The sequence below is a fragment of the Scyliorhinus torazame genome, chromosome 23 (genome assembly GCF_047496885.1).
Source record: "Scyliorhinus torazame isolate Kashiwa2021f chromosome 23, sScyTor2.1, whole genome shotgun sequence".
NCBI classification, from domain to species: domain Eukaryota; kingdom Metazoa; phylum Chordata; class Chondrichthyes; order Carcharhiniformes; family Scyliorhinidae; genus Scyliorhinus; species Scyliorhinus torazame.
Window position 1 is genome coordinate 69,306,364 of NC_092729.1, and position 17,209 is coordinate 69,323,572.

Below are 17,209 nucleotides of genomic sequence, written 5' to 3' on the forward strand. Positions count from 1 at the left end.
ACTATCCCGGACGACCCCCAATTTAATTACTATCCTGGTCGAGCCCCCAATTCTATTACTATCCTGGACGAGCCCACAGTTTAATTACTATCCTGGACGAGCCCCCAATTTTATTACTATCCCGGATGACCCCCAATTTAATTACTATCCTGGACGAGCCCCCAATTTAATTACTATCCTGGACGCGCCCCCAATTTAATTACTATCCTGGACGAATCCCCAATTTGATTACTATCCTGGACGAGCCTCCAATTTTATTACTATCTCAGATGACTCTCAATTTTATTACTGTCCTGGATGTCCCCCAATTTTTTTACTATCCTGGATGACCCCCAATTTTATTACTATCCTGGACGAGCCCTCAATTTAATTACTATCCTGGACGTGCCCCCAATTTAATTACTATCCTGGATGAGCCCCCAATTTAATTAACTTCCTGGACGAGCCCCCAATTTTATTACTATCCTGGACGAGCCCCCAATTTATTTACTATACTGGACGCGCCCCCAATTTAATTACTATCCTGGACGAGCCCCCAATTTAATTACTATCCTGGACGAGCCTCCAATTTTATTACTTTCTCAGATGACTCTCAATTATATTACTGTCCCGGATGACCCCGAATTTTATTACTATCCCGGATGACCCCCAATTTAATTACTATCCTGGACGAGCCCCCAATTTAATTACTATCCTGGACGCGGCCCCAATTTAATTACTATCCTGGATGAGCCCCCAATTTAATTACTATCCTGGACGAGCCCCCAATTTAATTACTATCCTGGACGAGCACCAAATTTAATTACTATCCTGGACGAGCCTCCAATTTTATTACTCTCCCAGATGACTCCCAATTTTATTCCTATCCCGGATGACCCCCAATTTTATTACTATCCCGGATGACCCCCAATTTAATTCCTATCCTGGACGAGCCCCCAATTTTATTACTATCCTGGACGAGCACCCAATTTTATGACTATCCCAGACGATCCCCCAATTTAATTACTATCCTGGACGAGCCCCCAATTTTATTACAATCCTGGATGAACCCCCAATTTAGTTACTATCCTGGATGAGCCCCCAATTTTATTACTCTCCCGGATGACCCCCAATTCAATTACTATCCTGGACGAGCCCCCAATTTAATTACTATCCTGGACGCGCCCCCAATTTAATTACTATCCTGGACGAGCCCCCAATTTTATTACTATCCTGGACGATCCCCCAATTTAATTACTATCCTGAACGAGCCCCCAATTTAATTACTATCCTGGACGAGCCCCCAATTTAATTACTATCCTGGACGAGCCTCCAATGTTATTACTAGCCCAGATGACTCCCAATTCATTACTATCCCGGATGACCCCCAATTTTATTACTATCCCAGATGACCCCCAATTTAATTACTATCCTGGACGAGCCACCAATTTTATTACTATCCTGGACGAGCCCCCAATTTAATTACTATCCTGGATGTGCCACCGATTTAATTACTATCCTGGATGAGCCATCAATTTAATTACTATCCTGGACGAGCCCCAAATTTAATTACTATCCTGGACATGCCCCCAATTTAATTACTAACCTGGACGAGCCCCCAATTAATTACTATCCTGGACATGCCCCCAATTTAATTACTATCCTGGACGAGCCCCCAATTTAATTACTATCCTGGACGAGCCTCCAATTTCATTACTTTCCCAGATGACTCCCAATTTTATTAAATCACGGATGACCCACAATTTAATTACTATCGTGGACGAGCTCCCAATTTAATTACTATCCTGGTCGAGCCCCCAATTTAATTACTATCCTGGACGAACCTCCAATTTTATTACTATCCCAGGTGGCTCCCAATTTTATTACTATCCCGGATGACCCCCAATTTTATTACTATCGTGGACGTGCTCCCAATTTAATTACTATCCTGTTCGAGCCCCCAATTTAATTACTATCCTAGACGAGCCCCCAATTTTATTACTATCCTGGACGAGCCCCCAATTTAATTACTATCCTGGACGACCCCCCAATTTTATTACTATCCTGGACGAGCCCCCAATTTAATTACTATCCTGGTCGAGCCCCCAATTTTATTACTGTCCCGGATGACCCCCAATTTTATTACTATCCCGGATGACCCCCAATTTAATTACTATCCTGGACGAGCCCCAAATTTAATTACTATCCTGGACGCGGCCCCAATTTAATTACTATCCTGGATGAGCCCCCAATTTAATTACTATCCTGGACGAGCCCCCAATTGAATTACTATCCTGGACGAGCACCAAATTTAATTACTATCCTGGACGAGCCTCCAATTTTATTACTCTCCCAGATGACTCCCAATTTTATTACTCTCCCGGATGACCCCCAATCTTATTACTATCCCGGATGACCCCCAATTTAATTACTATCCTGGACGAGCCCCCAATTTTATTACTATCCTGGATGAGCACCCAATTTTATTACTATCCCGGACGATCCCCCAATTTAATTACTATCCTGGACGAGCCCCCAATTTTATTACAATCCTGGATGAGCCCCCAATTTATTTACTATCCTGGATGAGCCCCCAATTTTATTACTATCCCAGATGACCCCCAATTCAATTACTATCCTGGACGAGCCCCCAATTTAATTACTATCCTGGACGCGCCCCCAATTTAATTACTATCCTGGACGAGCCCCCAATTTAATTACTATCCTGTAAGCCTCCAATTTTATTACTATCCCAGGTGGCTCCCAATTTTATTACTATCCCGGATGACCCCCAATTTTATTACTATCGTGGACGAGCTCCCAATTTAATTACTATCCTGTTCGAGCCCCCAATTTAATTACTATCCTAGACGAGCCCCCAATTTTATTACTATCCTGGACGAGCCCCCAATTTAATTACTATCCTGGACGACCCCCCAATTTTATTACTATCCCGGACGACCCCCAATTTAATTACTATCCTGGTCGAGCCCCCAATTTTATTACTATCCTGGACGAGCCCCCAGTTTAATTACTATCCTGGACGAGCCCCCAATTTTATTACTATCCCGGATGACCCCCAATTTAATTACTATCCTGGACGAGCCCCCAATTTAATTACTATCCTGGACGCGCCCCCAATTTAATTACTATCCTGGACGAACCCCCAATTTGATTACTATCCTGGACGAGCCTCCAATTTTATTACTATCTCAGATGACTCTCAATTTTATTACTGTCCCGGATGTCCCCCAATTTTTTTACTATCCTGGATGACCCCCAATTTAATTACTATCCTGGACGAGCCCCCAATTTAATTACTATCCTGGACGTGCCCCCAATTTAATTACTATCCTGGATGAGCCCCCAATTTAATTACTATCCTGGACGAGCCCCCAATTCAATTACTATCCTGGACGAGCACCAAATTTAATTACTATCCTGGACCAGCCTCCAATTTTATTACTCTCCCAGATGACTCCCAATTTTATTACTATCCCGGATGACCCCCAATTTTATTTGAGGTCGCCCCTCAACCTCCGTCGTTCCAGTGAGAACAAACCGAGTTTATTGAACCGCTCCTCATAGCTAATGCCCTTCATACCAGGCAACCTCCTGGTAAATCTCTTCTGCACCCTCTCTAAAGCCTCCACATCCTTCAGGTAGTGTGGCAACCAGAATTGAACACAACACTCCAAGTGGGGCCGAACTAAGGTTCGATGCAGCTGCAACATGACTTGCCAATTCTTATACTCAATGCCCCGGCCGATGAAGGCGAGCATGCCCGTCGGCCTTCTTGACTACCTTCTCCACCTGTGTCGCCCCTTTCAGTGACCCGTGGACCTGTACACCTAGATCTCTCTGACTGTCAGTACTCTTGAGGGTTTGACAATTTACTGAGGCTCTAACTGGGACTCTCTGGGAGGGTAAAACAATTGTGTGAGAAATGAGGGTGTCTTGCGGTATAACGGTGCTCATCTTTCTCTCCCCCCCCCCCCCGCCAGAACACATGGACCTGCAGCTGGTGAATGGGAGCCACCCGTGCGAGGGCCGGGTGGAGATCTCCTTCGGGGACAACTGGGGAACCGTCTGCGATGACCAGTGGGGGCTGCACGATGCCAAAGTGGTGTGCGCGGCGCTGGGCTGTGGGTCGGCCAATTCGGCGCCCAGCCACGCCCACTTCGGCAGGGGCAGCGGGCCCATCTGGCTGGACGACGTGGCGTGCCGGGGCGACGAGTCGGTCCTGTGGTACTGCAGCGCCCGGCTGTGGGGCTCACACAACTGTCATCACGGCGAAGACGCCGGCGTCATCTGTTCCGGTGAGGGGGGGGCGGGGGGGGTGTGGAGAGCGCGGGTCAGGCACCGATCAGGAGGGGGGGGGCTGCGGCGTCCCCAGAAGGCGGCGGGGCCCCGTGGCGGCCTGCCCTAATATTGAGAAAGGCGGCAGAATCCTCGTCCCTTCGGAGCTGGCCTCTGATTGGAGGAGTGCGGACAGCAAGGGGGAGGGGAAGGTGGGGATTGATAGTGGATGGAGGGGGCAGCGAGGGCCTCGGAGTGAAAAAAAAAGGGGGGCGAGTGTGTGTGAGAGAGAGAGAGGTGAGTGTGAGAGAGAGAGAGAAAGAGGGGAGTGTATGTGAGTGTGAGAGAGGTGAGTGTGTGTGCGGGAGAGACAGAGAGGAATGTGCGTGAGTGTGAGAGAGGTGAGTGTGTGAGAGAGAGAAAGAGGGGAGTGTGTGAGTGTGAGAGAGGTGAGTGTGTGTGTGAGAGAAAGACAGAGGGGCGTGTGGGCGAGTGTGAGAGAGGTGAGTGTGTGTGCAAGCGAGCCATAGAGGAATGTCTGTGAGTGTGAGAGAGGTGAGTGTGTGAGAGAGAGAAAGAGGGGAGTGTGTGTGAGTGTGAGAGAGGTGAGTGTGTGTGAGAGAGTGTGTGTGTGGGGGGTAGAGGGGTGAGTGTGTGTGAGCGTGAGAGATAGGTGAGTGAGTGTGCGAGAGAGACAGAGAGGAATGTGTGTGAGTGTGAGAGAGGTGAGTGTGTGTGAGAGAGAGACAGAGGGGAGTGTGTGCGAGTGTGAGAGGTGAGTGTGTGTGCGAGAGAGGCAGAGAGGAATGTGTGTGAGTGTGAGAGAGGTGAGTGTGTGTGCGGGAGAGAGGTGAGTGTGTGTGAGAGAGTGTGTGTGTGGGGGGTAGAGGGGTGAGTGTGTGTGAGTGTGAGATAGGTGAGTGTGTGAGTGTGAGAGAGATGAGTGTGTGCAATTTTGAGAGACAGAGGGGAGTGTGTGTGAGTGTGAGAGGTGAGTGTGTGTGTGAGAGAGACAGAGTGGAATGTGTGTGAGCATGAGAGAGGCGAGTGTGTGTGCGAGAGAGACAGAGAGGAATGTGTGTGAGCATGAGAGAGGTGAGTGTGTGTGAGAGAGTGTGTGTGTGGTGGGTAGAGGGGTGAGTGTGTGTGAGTGTGAGAGATAGGTGAGTGTGTGAGTGTGAGAGAGATGAGTGTGTGCGAGTGTGAGAGACAGAGGGGAGTGCGTGTGAGTGTGAGAGGTGAGTGTGTGTGCAAGAGAGACAGAGAGAAATGCGTGTGAGCGTGAGAGAGGTGAGTGTGAGAGAGATGAGTGTGTGCGAGTGTGAGAGATATGTGACTGTGTGAGTGTGAGAGAGATGAGTGTGTGCGAGTGTGAGAGACAGAGGGGAGTGTGTGAGAGAGGTGAGTGTGTGTGTGAGAGAGAGACAGAGGGTAGTGTGTGCGAGTGTGAGAGAGGTGAGTGTGTGTGCGAGAGAGACAGAGAGGAATGTGTGTGAGTGTGAGAGAGGTGAGTGTGTGTGAGAGAGAGACAGAGAGGAATGTGTGTGAGTGTGAGAGAGGTGAGTGTGAGAGAGATGAGTGTGTGCGAGTGTGAGAGATAGGTGACTGTGTGAGTGTGAGAGAGATGAGTGTGTGCGAGTGTGAGAGACAGAGGGGAGTGTGTGCGAGTGTGAGAGAGGTGAGTGTGTGTGTGAGAGAGAGACAGAGGGTAGTGTGTGCGAGTGTGAGAGAGGTGAGTGTGTGTGCGAGAGAGACAGAGAGGAATGTGTGTGAGTGTGAGAGAGGTGAGTGTGTGTGAGAGAGAGACAGAGAGGAATGTGCGTGAGTGTGAGAGAGGTGAGTGTGTGTGTGAGAGAGAGACAGAGGGGAGTGTGTGCGAGTGTGAGAGGTGAGTGTGTGTGCAAGAGAGACAGAGGTGAGTGTGTGGGAGAGGTGAGTGTGTGTGAGAGAGTGTGTGTGTGGGGGGGGAGAGGGGTGAGTGTGTGTGAGTGTGAGAGAGGTGAGTGTGTGTGAGAGAGAGAGAGGGGAGTGTGTGCGAGTGTGAGAGGTGAGTGTGTGTGAGAGGGGTGAGTGAGTGTGAGAGGGGTGAGTGTGTGGGAGAGAGAGAGAGAGGGGAGTGTGTGCGAGTGTGAGAGGTGAGTGAGTGTGAGAGGGGTGAGTGTGTGGGAGAGAGAGAGAGAGGGGAGTGTGTGCGAGTGTGAGAGGTGAGTGAGTGTGAGAGGGGTGAGTGTGTGGGAGAGAGAGAGAGAGGGGAGTGTGTGCGAGTGTGAGAGGTGAGTGAGTGTGAGAGGGGTGAGTGTGTGGGAGAGATAGAGAGAGGGGAGTGTGTGCGAGTGTGAGAGGTGAGTGAGTGTGAGAGGGGTGAGTGTGTGGGAGAGAGAGAGAGAGAGAGGGGAGTGTGTGCGAGTCTGAGAGGTGAGTGAGTGTGAGAGGGGTGAGTGTGTGGGAGAGAGAGAGAGAGGGGAGTGTGTGCGAGTGTGAGAGGTGAGTGAGTGTGAGAGGGGTGAGTGTGTGGGAGAGAGAGAGAGAGGGGAGTGTGTGCGAGTGTGAGAGGTGAGTGAGTGTGAGAGGGGTGAGTGTGTGGGAGAGATAGAGAGAGGGGAGTGTGTGCGAGTGTGAGAGGTGAGTGAGTGTGAGAGGGGTGAGTGTGTGGGAGAGATAGAGAGAGAGGGGTGTGTGCGAGTGTGAGAGGTGAGTGAGTGTGAGAGGGGTGAGTGTGTGGGAGAGATAGAGAGAGAGGGGTGTGTGCGAGTGTGAGAGGTGAGTGAGTTTGAGAGGGGTGAGTGTGTGGGAGAGATAGAGAGAGAGGGGTGTGTGCGAGTGTGAGAGGTGAGTGAGTGTGAGAGGGGTGAGTGTGTGGGAAAGAGAGAGAGAGGGGAGTGTGTGCGAGTGTGAGAGGTGAGTGAGTGTGAGAGGGGTGAGTGTGTGGGAGAGATAGAGAGAGAGGGGTGTGTGCGAGTGTGAGAGGTGAGTGAGTGTGAGAGGGGTGAGTGTGTGGGAGAGATAGAGAGAGAGGGGTGTGTGCGAGTGTGAGAGGTGAGTGAGTGTGAGAGGGGTGAGTGTGTGGGAGAGAGAGAGAGAGAGGGGAGTGTGTGCGAGTGTGAGAGGTGAGTGAGTGTGAGAGGGGTGAGTGTGTGGGAGAGATAGAGAGAGAGGGGTGTGTGCGAGTGTGAGAGGTGAGTGAGTGTGAGAGGGGTGAGTGTGTGGGAAAGAGAGAGAGAGGGGAGTGTGTGCGAGTGTGAGAGGTGAGTGAGTGTGAGAGGGGTGAGTGTGTGGGAGAGAGAGAGAGAGGGGAGTGTGTGCGAGTGTGAGAGGTGAGTGAGTGTGAGAGGGGTGAGTGTGTGGGAGAGAGACAGAGAGACCGGACGGCGTGTTCTTGCGCATGCGCAGATCGGTGGGCCCCGATCGCGTGCCAGGCCGCCGATTGCCGCCCCGGTGAGCTTCGGTGAGGGGGGGGGAGCGGGCGATCGGCTTGACTGACGATCCCGTGAAACCGCCTCTGTGTCTCCCTCCTCAGGGGTCAGGCCAACCATGGAGCTGGTGCCCAGCTACAAGGTGTTCCTCAACGGCGAGTCCTTCGACGTCAACTGCACGATCTGGGAGCGCAACACCAGCCGCGGGATCGACTTTTACTTCAACGGCTCGTTCCTGACCCACCGGGCCATCCGCCCGGGGGACAACTCTGCCCACCTGGAAATGGTCAACGTGACCCTGAAGGATTCTGGGACGTACGGCTGCAAGTACGGAAACCAGCTGGCCGGGGACCATGCCAACTCCTCTCTCGACACCTCCGCGTTTATCACCGTGACAGGTAAGCAAAGGAGGACGTTGACTGGCACAGGGGCAAATTCCATTTCGGCGAAGTCGGGGGCAATCAGGGCCGCTTCCGCACAGCTCCAGGGTCCCGGGTTCGATTCCCAGCTGGGGTCACTGTCTGTGCGGAGTCTGCACGTCCTCCCCGTGTGTGCGTGGGTTTCCTCCGGGTGCTCCGGTTTCCTCCCACAGTCCAAAAGTGTGCAGGTTAGGTGGATTGGCCGTGATAAATTGTCCCTTAGTGTCCAAGGGTTCGAGCGTGAGGTGGGGTTACTGGGACAGGGTGGGGGCTGGGCCGAGGAAGGGAGATGTTCCAGGCGGTCGGTGCAGACTCGATGGGCCGAATGGCCTCCTTCTGGGCTGTAGGGAACATTTGGTTCTTCGACGAAGAGAGAGAGAGAGACAGAGAGAGAGAGAGAGAGACAGAGAGAGAGAGACAGAGAGAGACGATCCCATCAAAACCGATTATTTAAAGGGGGAGACAGACTTTGAAGTCCCGAATCAGACCGCCACTTTGCCGTTGTTGTCCTGGTCACTCCCGTCACGGCTTGGGAGCTGCTTTAGTCCCGAGCTCTGCCAGGTTGTTGACTCGCACGCCTCTTCTTCCGAAACAGATCCCCCGGAAACACCTCAGATCGCGCTCTACACAGCCGGCGGGAAAAGCCTCATCAACTGCACCGTCCGCAATGAGATGCCGAGCGGGGTGATGTATCTACTCGCAGTGGGGGGCGGCACGGCCCAGCGCATGAGTCTGTGGAACTCCACCTCCACCTTTCTCCTGAACGAGAGCGACACGCAGGCCTCGGCTCGCTACGTCTGCCTCTACCAGCTGCGCCTCAACGGGAGAGCCTTAAATTCGACCTACACCGACCCGGTCCTCGTCGCTGCTTCAGGTGAGCGGCAATCGCGCGCGGGAGCCCTCGGGATCAGTTCCCCGTCGACCGCGACGTGAAGTGGCGACGCACGTCACAATTTCAGGGGCATTGTGTTGCGGGTAGTTGGCGCATTCAGCCTGGGTTAGAGTGTGTTTGACTGCCGCAGTCCTGTTTTAAAAATATATCCTACTTTGAAAGGTTGGGGGGGGGCGGTGAAGGAATCTTTAATTTATGGGATCTTAACCTGCCGAACTACACCAAGTTTGGGGGAAGCTTAGTTGATTAATCAAGTCCTGGCACAATACGACAAGTTGTAAGATTTGTACTATTTGTAGACTTTACCAAGTTGTTCGATTCCTTGTATTATTCGACTGTGTAACGTTGAAGGAATTTATATCATCTCTGCTATTCGGTTACCAGTAGCACTTTGCGAATACTGGAACTCAGCAGAAACTTCAGTTAAAACTTCAGGTTTTATATTAATGATTTGGATGAGAATTTAGGAGGCATGGTTAGTAAGTTTGCAGATGACACCAAGATTGGTGGCACAGTGGATAGTGAAGAAGGTTATCTAGGATTGCAACGGGATCTTGATCAATTAGGCCAGTGGGCCGACGAATGGCAGATGGAGTTTAATTTAGATAAATGTGAGGTGATGCATTTTGGCAGATCGAATCAGGCCAGGACCTACTCAGTTAATGGTATGGCGTTGGGGAGAGTTATAGAACAAAGAGATCTAGGAGTACAGGTTCATAGCTCCTTGAAGGTGGAGTCACAGGTGGACAGGGTGGTGAAGAAGGCATTCGGCATGCTTGGTTTCATTGGTCAGAACATTGAATATAGGAGTTGGGACGTCTTGTTGAAGTTGTACAAGACATTGGTACGGCCACACTTGGAATACTGTGTGCAGTTCTGGTCACCCTATTATAGAAAGGATATTATTAAACTAGAAAGAGTGCAGAAAAGATTTACTAGGATGTTGCCGGGACTTGATGGTTTGAGTTATAAGGAGAGGCTGGATAGACTGGGACTTTTTTCCCTGGAGCGTAGGAGGCTTAGGGGTGATCTTATAGAGGTCTATAAAATAATGAGGGGCATAGATAAGGTAGATAGTCAACATCTTTTCCCAAAGGTAGGGGAGTCTAAAACTAGAGGGCATAGGTTTAAGGTGAGAGGGGAGAGATTCAGAAAGGCCCAGAGGGGCAATTTCTTCACTCAGAGGGTAGTGAGTGTCTGGAATGTGCTGCCAGAGGTAGTAGTAGAGGCGGGTACAATTGTGTCTTTTAAAAAGCATTTGGATAGTTACATGGGTAAGATGGGTATATAGAGGGTTATGGGCCAAGTGCGGGCAACTGGGACTAGCTTAATGGTAAAAACTGGGCGGCATGGACTGGTTGGGCCGAAGGGCCTGTTTCCATGCTGTAAACGTCTATGATTCTATGATTCTATGATTCTCAGGTGCCAAAAAAGAATTGTTTTATTTGTAGTCGCTTGATTACAATTTGAAAGTAATTTAAAAGGCAATTCGTAGACAATTCGAAGCTTTCAGAGAATTACAGACATTATCTTTCTTTGCTTAGGCAGACAGCTCGAAAGTAACTTTTAAACGGTCAAAGTCTGGCAATGAAACATGAAGAGAGAGAGAGAGAGAGCTAATCTTCAGCTAAACTCCAACTCAAAGTCAAAAGTGGACTAACATCACTGACACAGACTGTTAAACTAACAGAGAGACAACACAACACCACTGAACACAGCACAATACTAAAATGGCGGGGGACACTTTTCAGTTATACACTTTCATATCTGTCTTAAGTCGTCTAATTACACCCCAATATAATCCTAATTGGTTTGGGTTGGACTCAAACACATTTGATTTGATGGCAAGCCGTCCATCTTCAATGTGCAACATCAGCTTTTCTGACCCAGCTGTTATCTGCATTCTGAACAATGGTGCCTTCATGTTGCTGTGTATTCAGCCCTTGGCCTTGACAATTAGCACAAGCAGTGTCAAATTGTTTTGCAAATGTGCTGTTTTAATATCACACTGACTTTGAAAATATGCATTTGCCAGAACAACGGACCTCAGTAAAAGTGAATTATGCTGTATAAATGGGTATTTAAAACTGGGGCTCAACATTTATGCTTAAACAGCTATCTTTTACCTATACTAGTTGTATTTGAAATACTTGGCTTCTACAGTCGGCCCTTTGATAAATCGAAAAATTGAGATATATCAGAAAAGATTAAAATACATCATTAATGCGATAGGATAGGTAAAAACGCAAAGAATCATTGCAGTTTTAAACAATAAAATGGAATTAACATTGCAACCAGCATTTCAAAATAATTGTTATAATTAATAAATTAATCAAATTTGATCACATTGGTAATTAATAATAACTTCATGTAAAATTATTATACAATAAAAGTTGAACATATGATCTAGTAATAAATGGTAAAATGATTATCAAAATGGACATCCTCTGGATAATACACAAAAGCTTGTTGAAAGGGTTAATTTTCTTACAGAGACAAAAAGAGGCGTCTAGCTTGGAATGATGCCATTCGCATCTTTAAACTTTTTTTTGTCACTCAAATGGACTGGGAGTAAAAGTTGGATTGCTGCCAAATTCCCGTTATCAAATTTCTTTGAACGATATGTTCTTTTGGCTTTTAATCAAAGATGGTTGGTTTTTAAAAAACAGCTTCCACATTGTTTGAAGTTTTAATTTCCAGGCTAATTTTAAACATTTATTTTAAAATATCAAATACAATAACTTATTAAATATATAACTGAACCAATCTTGTGCTGTATCTTGATTTTCTGTAGATGAATTTGCCGATTCTGTTAAAGGAAACACAGCTAACAAGATATGTTAATTTCTTTAAATTAATAAAGCAACGTTCAGAAAAATGACAGTTTTCTTAAGTTGACTGTTCTTGGCAACTTTTTAGCGATACTTTGAGGGTTCTTTAGCTGCTTTGATGGCAGCCGTTCTCTTCTGAGTAAGTTCCCTTTCTCGTTTGGAAATTTTCTGCCCCAAGTAAACATCTTTCTGGGCAATTTGTGCTTTGTGAAAGCTAGCTTTGTGACTGTTAGTACCGAGGTGGTTCAAGACCACCCGTAAGTCTTTGTCATGATCATCTTTATTGATGGAGGTTATCAGAACATCATCTTCATATTGGATAATGGTGGAAGGCCGAACAGGCAGTTGCCTGAGATGATTCTGTAAAGCCATGTGGTAAACAGTTGGGCTATTATGATACTGTTGTTGATTAACTGTAAAAGCAAACCATGGTTGTAGTTGCTTAGCCAGTGTTGCTGACCAGAAGCCATACTGGGTGTGTCTTGTTGGTACGTGTTACATGGTTGACCACGAGGTGGAGATGTATTGTAGTGAACATTGTCTACTTCATTATCATCTCTCGAACCAATCCGTTGTTTTTGATAGCATTTTGCCATCCAGTGTCCTACTCTACCACAGAAAAGACATTGTGGTATTTCCTTACGTGATTTTAATGGTGCAAGGGTACAGTTTGCTCTGGCGCTGGTGGTGAAATTGTAGTTACTGCTGATATTCCTGCAGGTGCTGCAACAGCCGCCGCTGGAGCAGCAGGTAACATGGGCTGGATTTGAGCACTATCTTCGTCTGATTCATCTGACAAAGGAACTGATTTATTCGTGACATTTGTTCTTGGCTGTGCAATTGCCGATTGCGCCACTAGGTGGGGCGCTTGGGCTGCTTTCTGAGTTTGTGCTGTTTGTTCAAATTTCTGCACAGAAATTTTGCAGTGTTCAGCTAAAACACATCTTTCTTCAATTATCTTGCAATTTTCAAGTTCAATTCGCTCAGTTTTTAATTGCAATTGTCGGTATTTTGACTCCACTTTAACAACTTGATTTTTGAATTCTGTTATTTGAAAAGATAACTGCTGGAGTTCAGAGGTTTTGTTTTGCAAATCTGTCTCAAGTTTGGATTTTGCATCTCGCAATTCTGTTTTAATTTCATCATGATGCTCAAGTTTGGATTTTGCAACTTGCAAATCTGTTTTAATTTCATCATAATACTCAAGTTTGGATTTTGCATCTTGCAATTCTTCAACAACTGCAATTAGTTGCCTTTTAGTAGACCTATACTCATCATCACTTCGTTCAGTATTTAATTGCAACTGTTGGTATTTTGACTCCACTTTAAAAACTTGATTTTGAAATTCTCCGATTTGAACATTTAACTGCTGGAGTTCAGAGGTTTTATTTTGCAAATCTGTTCTAATTTCATCAGAATGCTCAAGTTTGGATTTTGCATCTCGCAATTCTTCAACAACTGCAATTAGTTGGTCTTTAGTGGACCTATACTCATCATCAAATTTAATTTTTGCAATTGTCTCTTGATGTTTTTGGAGCTGTGCCATTACTGCAAAAGACCATTTCATACGTCTTCCACCGTTTAACCGTGTGGTCTTACCCCATGCCTTCTTGATATTATCAAGGGACCACTGTCCTTTGGGGATATCATATTTTGATTCAATTTTTGTAGCAACTTCAGACAGTCCAAATTGTCTACGAATGAAAGATCTAAAATCCCCCAACATATCTTCAACAGAAACATCTGGATGTAGTGGGGAGTAATTTTCTGTCTGGTAAACGCTCTGAATCTACACTTTGATTTGGATCAGCCATAACTTTTCTTGATCGCTGACTGCCGTTTTATTTTAGTTACTGCAGTGACTAATCTTCCAGTCACGTATATGATAGTATGAACGACTGGCACTTGATTTATTTAACACAGTCTATAAAAAATGTTCTTTTCAAGGGTCGAAATACTGATTGATGCGGCTTTAAGACTTTTAATGGGTGAAAAAGATATTTCTTACCCTAGTCTAGCCGTGGGTTCCGGCTGTCTTCTGGGCCTCCTCCGATTATCTCCGAAGCTTCCCGAAGGTTCCCGACCTCCTCCGATTATCTTCGAAGCTTTCCGTCGTCACCTGGGCCTCCGAAGGTCGTCCTCAGTACTCCCCCCTCCTGCCTGACTACGCCAAAATGAAAGAATCTTTAATTTATGGGAATCTTAACCTGTCGAACTACGCCAAGTTTGGGGGAAGCTGAGTTGATGAATCAAGTCCTGGCGCAATACGACAAGTTGTAAGATTTGTACTATTTGTAGACTTTACCAAGTTGTTTGTTTCCTTGTATTATTCGACTGTGTAACGTTGAAGGAATTTATATCATCTCTGCTATTCGGTTATCAGTAGCACTTTGCGAATACTGGAACTCAGCAGAAATTTGCAGTATAAACTCCTCAGGTGCCAAAAAGAATTGTTTTATTTGTAGTCGCTTGATTACAATTTGAAAGTCATTTAAAAGGCAATTCGTAGACAATTCGAAGCTTTCAGAGAATTACAGACATTATCTTTCTTTGCTTAGGCAGACAGCTCGAAAGTAACTTTTGAAAGGTCAAAGTCTGGCAATGAAACATGAAGAGAGAGAGAGAGAGAGAAAGCTAATCTTCAGCTAAACTCAAACTCAAAGTCAAAAGTGGACTAACATCACTGACACAGACTGTTAAACTAACAGAGAGACAACACAACACTGAACACAGCACAACACTAAAATGGTGGGGGACACTTTTCAGTTATACACTTTCATATCTGTCTTAAGTCGTCTAATTACACCCCAATATAATCCTAATTGGTTTGGGTTAGACTCAAACACATTTGATTTGATGGCAAGCCGTCCATCTTCAATGTGCAACATCAGCTTTTCTGACCCAGCTGTTACCTGCATTCTGAACAATGGTGCCTTCATGTTGCTGTGTATTCAGCCCTTGTCCTTGACAATTAGCACAAGCAGTGTCAAATTGTTTTGCAACTGTGCTGTTTTAATGTCACACTGTCTTTGAAAATATGCATTTGCCAGAACAACGGACTTCAGTAAAAGTGAATTATGCTGTATAAATGGGTATTTAAAACTGGGGCTCAACATTTATGCTTAAACAGCTATCTTTTACCGATACTAGTTGTATTCGAAATACCTGGCTTCTGCAGGCGGGATGCAATAATGACATCGTAAAAGAATCGGGCTAATGGAATCAATTAGATTTCGACCTAACCTACACCCCTTCAATTCACTGTTGTCCATGTGTCTGTCCAAGAATCGCTTAAATGTCCCGAATGACTCAGACTCCACCGCCGACTGTTGAGGGTTGTTGCAGGTTACAACAGGACATTGACAGGGTGCAGAGCTGGGCTGAGAAGTGGCAGATGGAGTTCAACCTTGATAAACGTGAAGTGATTCATTTTGGAAGGTCGAATTTGAATGCTGAATACCGGGTTAAAGGCAGGATTCTTGGAAGGGTGGGGGAGCAGAGGGATCTCGGGGTCCACGTACATCGATCGCTCAAAGCTGCCACCCCGGTTGATAGGGTTGTTAAGAAGGCGTGTGGTGTGCTGGCTTTCATTAACGGGGGATGGAGTTTAAGAGCCGTGAGGTTTTGCTGCAGCTTTATAAAACTCCAGTTAGACCACACTTGGAATATTGTGTCCAGTTCTGGTCGCTTCATTATAGGAAGGATGTGGATGCTTAGGAGAGGGTGCAGAGGAGATTTACCAGGATGCTGCCTGGACTGGAGGGCAGGTCTTATGAGGAAAGGTTGAGGGAGCGAGGGCTTTTCTCACTGGGGCGAAGAAGGCAGAGAGGTGACTTGATAGAGGTGTACAAGGTGATGAGAGGCATGGATAGAGTGGATAGCCAGAGACTTTTCCCCAGGGCGGAAATGGCTGTCACGAGGGGACATAATTTTAAGGTGATTGGAGGAAGGTGTGGGGGAGATGTCAGAGGTCGGTTCTTTACACAGAGAGAGGTGGGTGTGTGGAATGCACTGCCAACAGAGGTGGTGGAGTCAGAGTTATTCGGGAGATTGAAGCGACTCTTAGACAGGCACACGGACAGCAGTAAATTGAAGGGGTGGAGGTTAAGTTGATCTTAGATTAGGATCAATGGTCGGCACAACATCGTGGGCTGAAGGGCCTGGACTGTGCTGTTTTGTTCTATGTCCTATGTCCTATGTTCCATGTATATGTTCCATGTTCCGTGTTCCGTGTTCCATGTTCCGTGTTCTGTGTTCCATGTTTTGTTTACCCACATTATACTGCATCTGCCGTGCATGTGGCCACTTGCTCAGCCTGTCCAAATCCCGCCAAAGCCTCTCTGTGTCCTCCTCACAGCTCATCCTCCCACCCAACTTTGTATCATCTGCAAATTTAGTCCCCTCACTCGGGTCATGAATGTATAATGAGAGCAGTTGTGGTACCTCATTAGTCAGAGTGCGAGGAAAGGATTTGTTGGTCCAGGAATGGTCCATGAAGAACGAGGGGGATGGTGGGCGCGATTCTCCGACCGCGGGACAGAGTGTCCGCTCCGTCGAGGACGCCGTCGCGCGCACTTCGGAGAATCGCAGGCCGGGGCGGTGTGGCACGGTTGCGGCAATTCTCGGGCCAGGCGCGGGGCTGGGAGCATCGCGAGGTGTAGCTGGGTAGCAGGATGGTTCTCTAATTATGTCTTTAATTATCTACCCAGAGAACCTTCTTTATATCAACAAATTTACATTTGTCCTTACTTTTACAACGCTTTAATTACACCTCTGCAGCTAAAGTGTCTTTGAAGCAAGAACTTTACAGAAAATTATCGCAGGAGTCACATACACTTACAAACTCACACACTCACACACTCACACACTCACACACTCACACACTCACACACTCACTCACTCACTCACACTCACTCACACTCACTCACACTCACTCACACTCACACTCACACTCACACTCACACTCACACTCACACACTCACACTCACACACTCGCACTCGCACTCACACTCGCACTCACACTCACACTCACACTCACACTCACACTCACACTCACACTCTCTCTCTCTCACACACATACACACCATAAACAAAATAGTCCACAATGACGAGTTCAACAGCGCTTAACAAGGACAGTGAAACACAAACTCCAAACTGCCATCTTTTATCTCCACCCAACCAAACCCCATCTCAGGTCACAATCCAGTTGGGGGTGATCAAGGTCTGACGGAACAAATGGGGTCCCGATCTGCAGCTCGCCAGCAGGAATTCCCTCAATGTGGCCTCGGCAGAGAGAAGACCCCAAGGCCAAAAAAAGTCTTTATCCCCACCCCCCCCCAGGAATCTTCTTTATATGAAAAAAATTACATTCGCCAT

At 47.1% G+C, this 17,209-nt stretch overlaps 1 protein-coding gene across 2 annotated transcripts in view; it reads left to right on the forward strand.

Annotated features, from left to right (window-relative positions):
* LOC140399613 (scavenger receptor cysteine-rich domain-containing protein DMBT1-like) overlaps positions 1-17,209 on the forward strand; it is a 161,672-nt gene that overhangs the window by 137,054 nt on the left and 7,409 nt on the right. For both annotated transcript variants that reach the window (XM_072489141.1, XM_072489142.1), the window contains exons 13-15: positions 3,984-4,298; positions 7,796-8,089; positions 8,706-8,984. In XM_072489141.1, the coding sequence (XP_072345242.1) occupies positions 3,984-4,298; positions 7,796-8,089; positions 8,706-8,984 (888 nt within the window). The remainder of the gene's footprint in view (positions 1-3,983; positions 4,299-7,795; positions 8,090-8,705; positions 8,985-17,209) is intronic.